Here is a 16,001-nt window from a genome sequence, read left to right as displayed (position 1 = left end):
CCCCCGCGCCTGCCCTCCCCAGGTGTGTGCGTGCTACGTCACCCCTCCCACGCGTACGGGGCGTGCTGGCGTCGGCGTCGTCCTCCGTGCGCTCCGCGTCACCGCTCCTGGCCTGGCGCGCGGCGGCGGCGGCAGCAGCAGCGGCCGGACGGTTCCGCTCGCAGCGGCTCGGGGCTCCCCCCCGTCTCCGGCGGCGCTCGCCCGCCGCCTCGCCCGCCTCCCTCCGCCGTTGGCTCCGGCCGCGCGGGCCCGCCCGAGCTGGGAGCGGCGGTGGGCTCGCTTGGCGGCCGGTTCGCGCGCGCGCGGCCTGGTGCGAGCGGCCGATCCTGCCGCTCGCGTAAACGCGGCGCCCGGGTTCCCTGAGGTGAGGCCCGGCCGGCTCGGGCGGGGGAGGGCGGGAGGGGAAGAGCCGCTTCTCCTCTCCGCCGCCGCCATGAGCGTGGAGGCGTACGGCCCCAGCTCGCAGACCCTCACCTTCCTGGACACCGAAGAGGCCGAGCTGCTCGGCGCCGACACTCAGGGCTCCGAGTTCGAGTTCACCGACTTCACCCTACCCAGCCAGACCCAAACCCCGCCCGGGCCTGGGCAGGCGGGCCCGGGACAGGGCCAAGGCCCCCCCGGAGCGGGGCAGGGACCGCCGGGACCCATCGAGGCACAGGTGAGTGCGCGGCCGGAGCTGGCGGGGGGCCGGGGCGCCTCCGCCACCGGGGGGGGGGGTGGGGGGGTCCGGAAGGGGCGGGCGGGCCGGGCCGTGGGGCCGGCGAGGGGAAGCCCTGGGCGGGCTGCGGGGTTGGGCGCTCTGCCCCCGGCAGCGGCGTACGGGGAAGTAGAAGCCGCATGTGGCTGCTGGCGTGCCCCGCGGGGAGGAGGAGGCCGCCCGCGGCGGACACACGGCGGCCCTGGGCCGGCAGCCCGGCGCTTCTGCCCTGTAAATGCAGGGAGAGACCGCGCTGAGGAAGAAAACTTCGAGCCGGTTGCCGGCTGGTAAAGCCGGCGGGCTCTGCGGCTGTGTCGTGACGGTTGTGTCGCTTTTCGGGGCGGTGCTGAGGTTAGAAATCAGAAGTGGTTCTGGATGTCGTTTCGGGTTCTTTTCCCCTTTAAAACAGATATGGCTGTAGGTAGTATTTGGTTATCAGAAGTTGAGTTCTGAGGAAATCCAGAGTTAATTCTTCTAATATCTTTCTTCCTATGACTAAAAGCAAAATGTGCTTTTAATTTTTTGCTTTTATCATTATTTTTTTCATTTTTTTGCCACCTTATCTGCTGCATGGTTGCTAGGTTGGTTTGTTTTGTGTTTGAAGTGACAGGTGATATGGCCTGAGATTTGAGAGGTCTGGTTCCTCATAACTTAAAAACAGATGATTTTTTTTTATAGTCTGTTGATAATTACTATGTACATGACAAATTGTATTTATTTCACAATTCGCAAAAGTGAAAGTAAAGAAGGAACTAGGGTTATATGCTCACAAGTGAAGGAGGTTTGCAAATGAAGATACTGCCTGTCACTGTGCTACATCTTGGCTGTGTCTGTAGTAAGAACAAAAACCCTGAAGAGCTCTTGCGTGTTTTTTAAAAAGTTAAACTTTTCTCCTTTTAAAGATCATGGAATATTCTGCTAAGTTTCATTGCATCTAGCTAAATACTCATGTAATTCCATTATTAATAATTAAATGGTTGTATGTATCCACATTTTAAAGGATTAAAGAGGAGTTGAAATGCTTTCACTAAGTTTTTAATCCTGAACCAAACACAGTTTGAGCGTGTTTGATTTTTCTTTTTACTTGCAAAACCTGATGTATCAGGGTCTGTAAACAGTAGAACTGTGGATACAGGAGCAAGCAAACTGAAAACAGGCCAGCATGTCCGGGCACTGAGACTCTACAGGTGTGCGGCACAGGACTGAAGGTGGTATTATCCTGTCCAAGCCATATCAGATTTATCCCAGGACGAATTGAATGACTTTCTTGTGCTTGAAAGTGCTCAGCGTAGAGCCTGGGCATAGCTGCTGAGCAGTGACTTGCTCTGGGTTAGTGTATTTATAAGACAGATTTAGAGATGTGACCCCATGGGCTGTTTGTTTTCTGTTTACTTACAGCTTTTGAAATTGGGCTTGGTAGATTTAATCCAGTTTGAGCATAGAGATGTCAGAATTATTAAGTAGTAGTAGTAAAACCTTGTCTGTGTACAGTCAGGCTATACATTAATTGTTTTAAAACATGGCTTTAATAAAACCTTAGTTTTTAAAGCTTTAATGGCTTGTGATCATTCCAGAATTCAGAGTAGAGAATATATGGCCAGAAGAATGAAAACCCACCCCAAAATAAGCCTCATAAGTTAAAAGACCAGACAAGAGGAATCATTTGTCTTTTTTTTATGTATAAACATGTTTGAAAAGCCTTTGAAGGAAAAAAAAAAAAAAAACACAAAAAAAAAAAAAAAAAAAAAACTGGAGAGCATGTTCAGGTACTAGTATGTCTATAACCATCCATCCTGGAGAGAAGGGAAGGGATTTTGGTTTTTTTCTAAGCAGAGTGCATATACAATGTTTCTGCAGATTCTTGCGGTCATCTTGATCCTCATTTTGACCCCAGAAATGTAGATTTTTGCGAGGGCAGGGAGAGGGAATGGACCTATTGCAACAAGAACTTAGAAATATAGTAAGTATAGTGTTCTCTGAGCACAGCAAAACCCAGATCTGTGGATCTGTTTAGACTTGTATGTTTCAACGGTCTTATGAGTGATAAGATCAGAAATTATGTGTTTTTTAAAGATTCTGGGGAAAATTTTGCTGTCCTTAACAAATAATTTAAACTTGTTATGCCTTTTGGCAGGGGGCATACTAAATAACTTCTAAGGCCCCAAAATTGATCACACATTTTGCTTAATTAAACGTTGTCACTGTGGCTATAATTAAAGCTACTTGAATAAATAATCTTCATTTGAAGCTGATAAATATTGGCGGTATATACTTTTTACTATGCTGTTTCATATTTTAGTATCTTTTTTAATGTCCTAGTGTTTTAAAAGATTAGTTGAGCAATACAGAGCACCTAATTTATTAAGAAAATGCGATTGATTTAGGCAGTCTATAAGAGCTTCCTTTCCCAATGTATATTTAACTAATAGTTTAAGAGGATGTTGTTACAATCGATTAGTGTCCAATTGACAAAAAGTGGTGAGAGGTTGGTAGTGCAGAAGCAATGTCTGCTGTTTTAGAAAACTATTTCCACTGTTTACATAGAATTAAAACTAAATTTAGGAATATATTTTTCTAAATAGTTTATGATAAATTCTGATTTCTGCCTTATTTTTTCACTTTTCCAAGCAAAGACTTAGGATGCTAGGAAACAGTCCCATGCTCAGCAGGTCTGTGATGGATCATGCCCATGGTGTTAATGTGTTAGAGTGGTTGAAGGAGGCTGGGTCAGCTGTTTGATTTTTGGTCTAGACTATAGGCTGGATTTAATTTCCAGTTCTAACAAAGACTTTTTGTCTTAGCAAAATGACTTACTCGTTGTTGCTCAGGTCCCCATCTGGAAATACAGCTTCTGCTGCACACTGCTTTGGGGGTGTTGTGGGGATGAATAGTCTCAGTAATATCCCCTTCCTTCTTTTGAAAGGGAAAGCAAATCCGTGTAAGGGATTATAATAAGGTACAGTAAATACTCTGTAGCTTTAATGTAAAGAACATACAAACATCAAATAATTGGGTTACCCATGCAAGTCCAAAAGCGTGTATTTTTTTTCTGAAGCATGAGGGAAAGTTACCTGAATGGGGAGAGTGTGACTGGGTGTCCCGCAGCTACTGTGCAGTGTCGAAGTGCATTGCAACGATTGATGGGACTGCAGTCTTGTAACAAGAGTACTCTTCTAGCAAAATACCTACTTAAGTGTAATTATTTTTCTTGTTATGGCTTGAAATGTACCACTTGAAAGCACAACTACATAAAGTGGATGTAGCTGCATTCACCTGTGGATCAGCTGCTGGTGTGGGTGGGGTATGTTAGCCAGAAGTACTGGGAGAAATTGAGATGGTAATATTCTATTACCAGAGGTTTGGGGACTCATACGTGGCCGGTAAAAGCCACTACATAGTCTGATTTACTATTTGGTAACTCGGTTCCCTGGACCTTTACTGTTGTGTCTTGACCAGTATTTTAGTGATGAAAAAAGGAGCAAGAGGGACAGATACCTTGGTGATATTTCAGAGGACCTCAGTGTTCTAAGTGCTGTAGCTGTTAAACTTGCTATGCCAGAAGCTTCAGTCAACACTTCTAAAATAGAGAAGCCCCCCCTCCCTTATACAACAGTTGATGGTGCCAGATTTTTAATAATATGCACATAGGCTAACATCACAGTAGGTTTTAGAACAATAGTTGAGTCACTTCCTCATTGTGTGCCTGCCAAGGCTGAGTACTCTCTGCTGGATTTTCATAGTAACAGGTGACATCATTCCTGCCAAACTCTGAGAGGAGAGGAGCTCCCCGGGGTGTAACTAAGTCACCTGGTGCAGAAGTACAAATAGCTTGCAGTTGTTGTAGTTTCTTGGGTTTCTGCCTTAAAAAAAAAACAAAAAAACAAACAAAACAAAAAAAAAAAAACAAAACCAAACAAACAAAAAAGCAAAAAAAAAAAAAAACCAAAAAAAAAAAGTTTTACCATTTTATTACCAATCAGCAATTCAGTTTTTTATGAGCACCCCAAAAAAAAAATTTTATTAGGCTTGTCAAGTGGTGTGTATAATAGTGTATTATGGCTCTTTGGAATAGATTGATGGAAATGCACCTGTGAATGCCTGGTATTTGTGCTTCTAAGAAATTCAAATTAACTGAGGGCTTTGGAATACCACCTGTTCCACAATAAATTAATAAGTTATCTTCATATTTTGTAAAATGGCACTATCTATTTAAAATGGATATTTATCTTCAAACATCTGTGGAGATGCTATTACACAGTGAGCTGATTGGATTTGGGTTCATCATACTAATGTGTTGTTACATGCCACGGCAGTTTCTTTTATTTTTTCCTTTTTTTCCCCCTCTGTTTCTTTTGTACACTCTATGCTGACGGTTCCTCTTGACTGAGCTTTCTATTAAAAGCCTGTACTTGGAGGTAATGTCAATAAAAAGTCATACCATTTAGACTGTGTTTTGCAAATGCACCTCATTTCATTTGAAGATAATGAAACAAAGCTTATGCCATTGAGTCCAGTTCCTTACTGCTGAGGGCAAATGTGAAGTGGCTTACATTTATTTTTTAAATTTAACTCGTGCAATTGGCTGTTAAATTTTAATGTGCAGCACTGAAACTAGCATGTGTGGAATCTAAATGAGACTTTCATAGAAGTAAGCTTGTTTTGATTTGCGTATGAGTTGGAGCTTTAAAATGTTACAGCAACTATTTTTATTAGGTTTCTTTTAATAAAGGTAGTGTTCTCGCTGTGGATAGCTTTCTCATCTCTTGTCAGAGAATTAAGTTACAGATACCAGATAAATTGCATTAAATGTCGTCTAAATGCAAAAAAGGTACTAAAATACTGTATTGATAGACAAAGACCTTGAGTGATTCTTATGTTCCCATTTATTAGCTGATGAGAATATTTCTCACCTTGTCTAACCCAGTACTTTTAGAAACAGTTGGGGTTTTTAAGATGTCTGATGATTTTGCTTTGATAGGGAAGCTACCTCATAGCACTCATCTCAAATGTTTTGTTAACATTGTGCTGTTCACCGCAGTCACTGTGGTGTCCTTTCCCCACCTTTTTGCACTCAAAGTTACCGTGGATTGTGGTATGCTCATATCCTCTCAGGTTTTTCAGAGATCTTGCTAAACAGGTCAAAGAATGAAGTGAGTGAAAGTCTTGGGGGGTGTGGGGATCTTGCCATCTGGGGGGTTCGTGACAGCACTGTGTTAAGGTGCAGAAGCTCCTGTGGCTGTTTGTCTGTAGGGATGCAGCAGTGGAATTAAACCAGAACACCTGCGAGGCCCAAGGGGCAAGGGCTGCTTTAGCTGTGCCAAAATCTGGTTTGTGACATTCACACTTCGTGATGCTCCTTCCTGGTGGTAAACACACTGTACTCAGTATTGCCAAAAAGGAGTTATTTTTAACATCAGTAAGTGTGTAAAAGTTGCTGACACAGCCCCAAATGTTGCAGAACTTCATGGCTCTGGCAGTGTATTGTCAGTGAGAAGAGCACACCTGTTTTATGTGCTGTGTTAGCAGACTTGGTCTTTGAAAACTTGAGCTGCATTACTGGTTTAGATGGACTTTTGCAGTTTCCTTGGATAACTTAGGCCTCATTTTTTAAAGGAAATAATATCATAGCTAAAACAAATTTAAAGTAACACAATAGTGACTGTCATACCCGCTGTATATTGCAAGTATGTTTGTTTGATTCCCTACGTAATATGATTAGTACGCCTTGAACAAGTAATGGTGCCTGGAGAGTTAGACACAATCTGAAAAACAGTTTCGGTTATTTCTTGTGCTGTTAAAATAAGGCTTATATGAGAATAGGTTTCTTGATTACCTGCTCTCTGTTGTCCAAGTGTCATGAAGCCATGGTTCTGATATCTTTGGGGGGGAGAAAAATCATTGATTTGGTGGATCAAGAACAGCAGAGATAGGTGGGGAAAGCCCTACACAGTAAAGATCTTGTTTTCAGGTAGATTTCTGGAGTAAAATGAGGGATGATAAAACGTTTGATACTGCTAGAAATGTTTAAATGGAATTTTGTATGTTGTGTAAAACTGTAGGGAAAAATGTAATCTGAAGTAATCTCCTTTTCACTTTTTTCTATTCATTAGTTGGAAGTTAAATAATCCTGTAAAATAGGAGCTAATGAAGCAAGTATTGATTATGTAACTGGTATACGCTTCAGCTCTTACCAGCATTTTGCTTTCTTCTTGAGATTTTCTAAATTAAACACAAGTTTTTGCTTGAGGAGTAGGGATTACTGTCCTTGCCTGCATGTTTTAGAGTCTGTTTTGATTGTATAGCTTAAGTGCTGACCTTGTATTTCAGGTTAATGGACCTGATGGCATTCTACAGAATGGAGCTGTGGATGATAATGTGGCTAAAACCAGCCAGCTTCTGGCAGAGTTGAATTTTGAAGAAGATGAAGAAGATACCTATTACACAAAGGATCTTCCTGTGCATGCTTGCAGGTGAGCCATTGTCTTTGCCCCAGGCTTATTATTTCCAGAGGGCAGGAGTACTTTGTGTGAGTGAAAGGTGTATGCTTAGAGGATTTTTGGATTTTGAGAGCAAATTCCTTGGAGACATCCATGTACTGGTAGGAAAATGGTGCCCTCTGGTGAGCTCTTGTGCACACTTAGAACTGCCTTGTCTGGCAGGTCTTTGACTCCTGTGAGGAATAGAAGGTGAAGCCAGCCTTGGGATGGTAATGGTGGGAAGTATTAAAGTACCTGTGACTCAGAACAGAAGTTTGGCTCATGTTTCATGCTTTTACCAACACTTGTGTTCTCTAATTTTTACTTCCCTTTATTTTTGTACACTATTAGGTAGTTTAAATCTTGTATTTGAATTTTCCTATAAGCAATTGCCCAATCACTTCATGTTTTTTCGTTTTTAATTCCAGTTACTGTGGGATCCATGATCCTGCTTGTGTGGTTTACTGTAACACCAGCAAAAAGTGGTTCTGTAATGGACGTGGAAATACATCTGGCAGGTAAACAGTCAAATGATGGAAATAACAATGACAGTCTTGTTTTAGAATGTGTGTGTTTTCAAGTGGTATAAAGGCTGTGACGCACAGATTGCTGATAATCGAAGTCTAATGACTTAAATGTGAACCTCCAGCTTCCTCTTGCTTTTCTGCTGTTAACAACTTAACCTTGATCTCAGCAAAACTGGAATCACTTCTATGAAGTGAGCGTGCTGCTTCTTTCCCCATCCTCTGTTCCTGCAAAGCACAGTAGAACTGATGCTCTTGACCTATGGAGCTTCCGAAGGCTTCTTTCAGTTACCAGTAACATAAAGAGGATTTTTTTATGCATTTCCTATTCTTTCATGCTTATCTATCTTAAAGCATTCATGCACTGAGAAACCATTGAAGCTGTGTTAGCAATATCTTTGGATGAAAAGAGCAAGAACTTACCAATGTCTGCCACAGTGTAAATAACTTTTGTTTGTCATTTAATAACTGTCCTGGTCCATTATGTTAGGACTAAATTTGATTTTCCTGTTGACTTCATATAAATGTATGTCCTCTCTGGTTTCAGCCACATTGTTAATCATCTTGTGAGAGCGAAGTGCAAAGAGGTGACTCTCCATAAAGATGGACCTCTAGGAGAGACTGTCTTGGAATGTTATAACTGTGGATGTCGTAATGTGTTTCTCCTTGGCTTTATTCCAGCTAAGGCAGACTCTGTGGTTGTTTTGCTGTGCAGGTGAGAGAATGCCTTTGTTGGCAAGTTTGTCAAGTCTATTGCACGACCTTATTTCTAAAGGGCAGTGCTTGCTTTTATTTTGTACCGAAATATATTTTATACTCTAATTTGCCACCGTTATTCCTTTAGATGATCGTATAGGCTTCATGAATACACAAGTAGATAATGCAATAAAAGAACGTTCTGTTATGCTGGGCAAATGTCTTAGTTCTATAGAAAAGTATTTCTCCCTTAATGGAAGAAAGGTGTTTTTCCCCTTTTTTTTAAACTGTGGTTTTTCAGATTTGGAAGAGTAAGAGAACAGTTCAGGAAATTACTCTGGAGCCCTAATAGAGTAGTGACTGTTACACAGTATGTTTTTCTGTCAGCTCGTAGAATCGTTTGAAGATGACAGTAAATCGGAAATTGTTCTCTGACAGGTTCTATCAGAAATCATGATTTTATAATTGTATGTATTCTACTTAAATGCTGTCACCATGTATGTGACAGTAGAAGGTGTATTTCTATGGAATGCATTCTGTTTGTTTAAACAGCAGATGGGAAGTAATCATGAGTGTTTTCTGATCTATGTGTGCATAGTCTTAAGGGACTGTAACCACTTTCAAAGGTGACATACTTAATATTCTAGATACTGAAATTTTCAGTTCTAGAAACACCTAAGAGATACTGCTTACAATACTGACCCTTCCCAGTGTTGAAATAGCAAATATAGGAACAAAAAAATTTAACTGTCCCAGCAGGCTAGGGTTGTTTTTCTTCCTTTTTAACTGAGATACTTGAGTTGTTTTAAGAGCATGATAAATCTATTTTTACATTTCACACAGTAGACTTTCTTACACTTGTCTAATTTAATAATTTCTTTCAATATTTTGGTTGTGCAGGCAGCCATGTGCCAGTCAGAGCAGTTTAAAGGATATTAATTGGGATAGTTCACAGTGGCAGCCTCTTATCCAAGATCGCTGTTTCCTTTCGTGGCTGGTAAAGATTCCATCTGAACAGGAACAGTTGAGAGCACGCCAGATTACAGCTCAACAGATTAACAAACTGGAAGAACTTTGGAAGGTATGTGCTGCTTTTCAAATTCCAGTTATGTTTTACCAAGTGCTAATTTTATGTTTTTATGAAGGAGGGATGAGGCTGCTTTAGCAACTGCATAAGGCAGGGAACATACTTGAATCACAAGAGGCTTAAATTCTGTGGATTTGACAAGCAATGCAACTGGGAATTGATCAAAGGATTCAAGAAACTGTTTATCAAAGTAGGAAAGTTTCACCCTTTGGTTCTTCATCTCTGTTCAAGTTGCACTGACAGGCAATCTGAAAAAACAACTTTCTTTTCCTGTATCCCATCTTTCACTTGTTTCTGCTTTACGTGGTGACTAGCTGAGTAGGAAACTTAGTTCACACTTGGTATTGAGTTACTGCTTTTTGAGAGGTTTTTCTGTACATCCTTTAAAGCATAAGAAACCTGACTGGATGTGAGTGAGCATGACACATTATGTCTTGGTGTAGTTTTAACAGGTTGTTATACCTTAATATAACTTCATGTAGTAGTAAAACACAGTATTATCTGTCCTGTTGCACAGTGAGAGCATGTCACGTGTTTGTAGTTAGAACTTCGAAACAAAATGTTTGTGCTTTAAATTCTAGGAAAATCCATCTGCAACCCTTGAGGACTTAGAAAAGCCTGGTGTTGATGAAGAACCACAGCATGTCCTGCTTAGATATGAAGATGCTTATCAATACCAGAATATATTTGGTCCTTTAGTCAAGCTTGAGGCAGACTATGACAAGAAACTCAAGGAGTCTCAGGTAATATTCTTGAAATATTCCTGTTTGAGGGGGTTTCTGACCAGTTTTCTGGTATCAAACACATGGACACTGTTAACAGCATAGAGGGAAGGCTCAGTTGAAATAAATGTCTTTGTTGCAGTAATTACTGTAGTAATGGTAATGTTTGATAGCAGGGAGAGGAAAGAAAAATCCTCAAACTGAGGTTTTAAAGAGCTTGGAAAGTGGGAAATTCCATATTTTCTGTGTTCAAAGTTTCTTTCCAAGAGCCATATTCTATCACAGCACTGTGCAACTTGGCCACCTTCTTTTATGTTGTTATCCTCATAACCTGCAGTTACCTTAGTCGAAGCTTCCAGTCAAATTTGAATTATATGAGGTCATGCAAACACTTAGTAAATGTTTTAAAGGTGGGGGAGGGAATAATGCAGGTGGTGATTAGGACTTCTTTCTCATAAAGTAACTTTCTTGTAGAACAGAATTATCTTCTGTAGATGGCGTGAATTCATTTCATAAGAATATAGATAGATATTTGTCTATACTGTGATATTGGAACATCAAGTTCTGTATTTCTCAACTATTTTGAAGTATAGAACAGTGAGGATGGTGGTGGTTGGCAAACAGCTCTTTAAGAACATAATAGATGCCTTTTCTTTACCATTAGACCCAAGATAACATCACAGTCAGATGGGACCTGGGCTTGAACAAGAAAAGAATTGCTTATTTCACTTTGCCAAAGACTGATTCAGGTAATGACAGCTTGATGGTATGTTTTGTCTGGGTTGTTTTTTTGTTGTTTTTCTAATGCCTGGTAGATAACATCAGTGTTTAAAGAACTGTGATGATGTGGTCTGGGCTATAAGGTAGTACTGTAAGTGGTTTTGTGTTGGGGGATGGTTGTTCATTGGTGAACATTCTAAGAGCATTTTTTCCCTTCCTTTGTAGATATGCGTCTCATGCAAGGAGATGAGATCTGCTTGAGGTATAAAGGAGACCTGGCTCCTTTATGGAAAGGAATCGGTCATGTTATCAAAGTTCCTGATAGTATCCTTTACTTAGTGAGCCTTCAGGAAGGCTTAATCGAAGGTTGAAGTCTCTTCAAAAAATCAGTAAATACGTACAAAAGTAATTTTGAGATAATTTTGATTTGTTATGGGGATCTGCTAAAAAAAATGAGCAAAATTGGGAAAAATAAAATTCAAATTTTTGCTATAGATTACTACTTAACAAGGTTCTACAGATTATGGTGATGAGATAGCCATTGAGCTGAGGAGCAGCGTTGGAGCGCCTGTGGAAGTTACTCATAACTTCCAAGTGGATTTTGTGTGGAAGTCTACTTCATTTGACAGGTATTGAGAAAGCACTTCAAAACTTGGCAAATAATGGTGCAGTTGGTATATATATTTGCTTTCAGTGGGAGTTTTTGTACAAGAAAGGTTGTATTGTTTTGTGACGCTAGCAATCGGAAATCTGAGTATGCCCCATGTATCAAACCTGTGAACACATGATATCTGGTTCATAGAGCAGCAGGCCTAATTTTCACTAGAAATTGAATTAATCTGAATGCCATCAAACTGTCAGTTTTTCTCATTTTGAAGGCATGCTTAAGGTTTGTTGCAAATACATCATGGGGTGGAAATTTACCTTATGTTTAGTAATACTTGGAATGTAAAAAGAAAAACTGTTTTGTAGTTTGGCTTCCTGAATGCTGCTCCATCATGAAGCATGCTCTGACTTTAATTGATATTCCTAAACTTTGAATTGCTTTAACTACCTGAAATTTGAAGGCATTTGAATCTGCTGTGGGGTCAGTAGGCTTCAGACATGTCTGTACTGCATTTTGTAAGATAAGAGCTTATTTATTATCCTGAAAGAGATACACTGCATACAGATTTTTCTTCAAATCGTGCACCTAAAATTACTGTTGCAGATTTTGTCAGACTGGTGTTTCTCTACAGGTTTTTCTGGTTATAATGCTTCGTAGTATTCACATGGGGAAAAACAAGATCTATGTTCTCAGAGTCTAATTTTTGTCTCAATTCTTTTAGTGTTCTACACTGTTCTTTTTCTCGAGGTATATTTTAATTTGTGCCTGATGTCTGATTAACGTTTGTGTAGGACAGTTGTGGATAGTGGTATCTGAGGTCATACTAACTTGTTTTTTTTCTGTCCTTCCCTCATTTCAGAATGCAGAGTGCTTTAAAAACATTTGCTGTGGATGAGACTTCAGTGTCAGGGTACATCTATCACAAACTGTTAGGTCACGAGGTGGAAGATGTAATTATTAAATGCCAATTGCCAAAGCGCTTTACAGCACAAGGACTTCCTGATCTCAACCATTCTCAGGTAACCTCATCTCCTTTTTAATACCCGCAAAGAATATGATAAAGGATTTATGAATTAGAGGTTGAACAACTTCGTAACTTCCTATACATTGAATGCTAAATAGCAATAATTTTTTTTAGGTTTATGCTGTGAAGACTGTCCTGCAGCGTCCTCTGAGCCTTATTCAGGGTCCGCCTGGTACCGGAAAAACAGTGACATCAGCCACGATCGTCTATCATCTGGCTAGACAGGGCAATGGGTAAGAACTATTTTCTCAAAATCTTTATGTATCGAGGTTACTTTATTAACAGTCAAAGAATCGACTTGATTTTAAGAATTAAAATAATTTGTGTCATTGAACTAAAAAGGTTTTCTAGAAGTGTATATTTTTCTGGGAAGGCTTGCGCTTATTTCAGAAAATATTCTTCCCCAGCGTATTTTTAGGGGCCATGTGTTGTATGTAACACACGATTTTATTACAAATCTAGTAGAAAAAAGTTTACAGCTCATTGAGACTGACTTTTTGCTTAATTTTTTTCAAGGCCTGTGTTAGTCTGTGCTCCAAGTAATATAGCTGTAGATCAGTTGACTGAGAAGATCCATCAAACTGGATTGAAAGTGGTTCGTCTGTGTGCTAAAAGTCGTGAGGCAATTGACTCTCCTGTATCCTTCTTGGCATTGCATAACCAGATCAGAAACATGGATAGGTAAGAAATGGTTGGGGGGGCAGGGGAATGAAGAAACTTAAGCGTTGTGGTGGACACAACTGCTTAACTGTGTAATGATGACAACATGTATTTGCCTGATGTGATAACTTTTTTGGTTCTATACATGTGTCATACTTAGTTTTACAAATGAGTTCCATGCTATTCCTACCAAGTTGCCAATTAAGCCATAAAACAAAATCCCTTTTTTTTTTTTTTTTTGCAGCATGCCAGAGCTTCAGAAACTGCAGCAGCTTAAAGATGAAACTGGAGAACTGTCATCTGCTGATGAGAAACGTTACCGTGCACTGAAGCGAACGGCAGAGCGTGAATTACTTATGGTAAGATTCCATTGGTTCTAGTGGTTTAAATAATTGCCTTCTCCCACTTGAGGCTTAGCTGCAATTTGCTGGTGGAGATCAGAATGCAGTTTACATTTTTGAGGGATTCCTGGAATTATATTGAATACTCTTCCATGTAGGAATACCCTCGATTGATATCAGTTGCGTTTCTGTCTCAGAATGCAGATGTGATCTGTTGCACGTGTGTGGGAGCTGGTGATCCAAGACTTGCAAAAATGCAGTTCCGCTCCATTCTGATTGATGAAAGCACACAGGCTACAGAGCCAGAGTGCATGGTGCCAGTTGTCCTGGGAGCAAAACAGGTAGGAGCCATTGGATTTCATTAAAGAGTTTGTAAACAGAGGAAGTAGCATCAAGCAGTAATATTCACAGTGTAGGCACGTAGGGATACAAAATCCTTTCCTTTTGTTGAAGAGGCTTCCATAACATAGGTCTAAATGACTTTATGTTGTGTTAGTCCTGTTAGTTTTCTGTTTCCATGGCATAATCTTTGCCTAGAACACATTAGTCCTGTTGGAACAATCTGGAGACCAAATAAGGTTTTATTTAAAAATGATTGACTGAAAGGCTAGTTGACACTAAAGGTTTGTAAGCTTTGGATTGGAACTGAAGCTTATTACAAGTCAGACTGATTCGTTCCTAACACGTTATAGTAGGTTATTGCTATCGTTTCTAGTCATTGGGCAAGTTTCAGAAAAGAAAAACTTAGGTATCTACAAACTTTCTTTTCCACAGCTTATTCTTGTGGGTGACCACTGCCAGCTTGGTCCTGTTGTGATGTGTAAAAAAGCTGCAAAGGCTGGGCTGTCTCAGTCTCTCTTCGAGAGGCTTGTGGTGCTGGGGATTCGGCCGATTCGCCTGCAAGTGCAGTATCGCATGCATCCTGCACTTAGTGCTTTTCCGTCCAACATCTTCTATGAGGGTTCACTCCAGAATGGTGTTACTGCTGGTAAGCAATAATGATACTCCTGCAAATTACTTCCTTTTCATTAAGGATCAAAGGGAGGATTCTTTAATGTAGGTGAGCTTTTTAATACGTTCACTTAAAAAGAGAGTTGCCACTGCACTTAGTTTTGAGTCATTAAGGTGCTTTGATACAAAAGTCAGTGTTCTTGCTAGTAAAGCAGTGCTAACTTTTTTACTTTTTTTGTGCTCTTCAGCGGACCGTGTGAAAAAAGGCTTTGATTTCCAGTGGCCACAGCCAGATAAGCCAATGTTTTTCTATGTTACACAAGGACAGGAAGAAATTGCCAGCTCGGGCACCTCTTATTTGAACAGGTAAATAAAATTCAACAGTGAAATATAAACTTACACTGGGACAAAGTATTTTTAAGTATCTTAAATGTAAGGGAGACTGTTAAATGAATCTCTTAATAATCCTGTGACGTCCCTTGGAGACAGTCATGATTAGTGAAGTCAAGGGAAAGATCAAATATCGAAGCATTTCTCTATCCTTCAGAACCTCTGCAACAAAACGCATAGTATTCTGTAGTCACCATGACATGTGGTGCCTTGCTATGTGAATACAGGCGTAAGAGCTAAATAAAGGCTTCTGTTTCTGAAGGAGAGATACTTTCTGTTTCTGTGAAGGTGGTATCTGTACTTCAAATGAGCCAACCCACGGACCTCAAATGTCTGTCTGCTGGGATACACAGTGCTTCAGTACTATTGATTCTTGTGTTCTGCAGTAGTTCCTTTAAATTAATAAAATGTTGTTTCCTATTTAACAGCTATGATTGAAATTGGTTGTGTGCTTTTTTTAATAAAAGCTGCCATCAAGGATAGTGCAGGCAAAGCCACATTTCAGAGTTGATTTACCATAGTCTCCTTTTACAGTAAAAGAGGAGAAAAAGGCATCTCCAGTGGGAGCAGTTCAGATCTTAAGTGGGTTTGAATTGTTCTGTGGAGGTGTGTGTTTCCCTTCACTGATAGTATAAGGAGCACAGGACAATTGAGTGCCCAATATGCAGGATGAATTTGGGCCACCAAGTAAACTGACTGCAGTTGCATCAAGAAATGCTGATCAAGTTTCATTTTGAAGCCAGAATTTCACTGGCTCCTGAAGCAGAGTCCTAAGTCTTCAATTTTAGTGGGGGTGTGAAAGGGATGGGAATTTTTTTTTTTTTCTGCACATTCAACCCTCTTTTTCAGAGGGAGCTTAAAACACTTTGCTCCTCTTGGTCCTCTGTGTTTGTTCATGTGCCTGGAAGGGAAACCAGACCAACTTATGAAAAATATCTGCTGTGATATTTTTAATCTCTGTCTGTTTCATGAACAGCATGTGCAAGACTGCTGAATGCAGCAAGCCAGACAGTGCACAAACAAATGGCACAATAGTTGGCTGACAGGGAGAGTGGCATTAAAAGCATTCTATATTTAAAACTTTAAGATAAAGCAACTGAAGGATC

The 16,001-nt window shown here is 40.4% G+C and overlaps 1 protein-coding gene across 2 annotated transcripts in view; it reads left to right on the top strand.

Annotated features, from left to right (window-relative positions):
* The first annotated feature begins 77 nt into the window (after positions 1-77).
* Positions 78-16,001, top strand: part of UPF1 (UPF1 RNA helicase and ATPase) — a 23,737-nt gene continuing 7,813 nt past the window's right edge. Inside the window, exons 1-16 of one of the 2 annotated variants that reach the window (XM_042794091.1) lie at positions 78-658; positions 7,025-7,167; positions 7,602-7,691; positions 8,245-8,412; positions 9,294-9,474; positions 10,062-10,223; positions 10,867-10,951; positions 11,148-11,246; positions 11,443-11,551; positions 12,389-12,548; positions 12,668-12,786; positions 13,070-13,234; positions 13,458-13,572; positions 13,752-13,895; positions 14,329-14,542; positions 14,754-14,871. In XM_042794091.1, the coding sequence (XP_042650025.1) occupies positions 434-658; positions 7,025-7,167; positions 7,602-7,691; positions 8,245-8,412; positions 9,294-9,474; positions 10,062-10,223; positions 10,867-10,951; positions 11,148-11,246; positions 11,443-11,551; positions 12,389-12,548; positions 12,668-12,786; positions 13,070-13,234; positions 13,458-13,572; positions 13,752-13,895; positions 14,329-14,542; positions 14,754-14,871 (2,297 nt within the window). In that variant the 5' untranslated portion in view covers positions 78-433. Of the gene's footprint in view, positions 659-7,024; positions 7,168-7,601; positions 7,692-8,244; positions 8,413-9,293; positions 9,475-10,061; positions 10,224-10,866; positions 10,952-11,147; positions 11,247-11,433; positions 11,552-12,388; positions 12,549-12,667; positions 12,787-13,069; positions 13,235-13,457; positions 13,573-13,751; positions 13,896-14,328; positions 14,543-14,753; positions 14,872-16,001 lie in introns of both variants that reach the window. The other variant, XM_042794090.1, reaches the window with a different exon arrangement.

Source organism: Tyto alba, unplaced genomic scaffold, assembly GCF_018691265.1.
Source record: "Tyto alba isolate M040663 unplaced genomic scaffold, T.alba_DEE_v4.0 Super-Scaffold_20000042, whole genome shotgun sequence".
Classification (NCBI taxonomy): Eukaryota; Metazoa; Chordata; class Aves; order Strigiformes; family Tytonidae; genus Tyto; species Tyto alba.
This window is presented reverse-complemented; position numbering and strand designations above follow the sequence as displayed.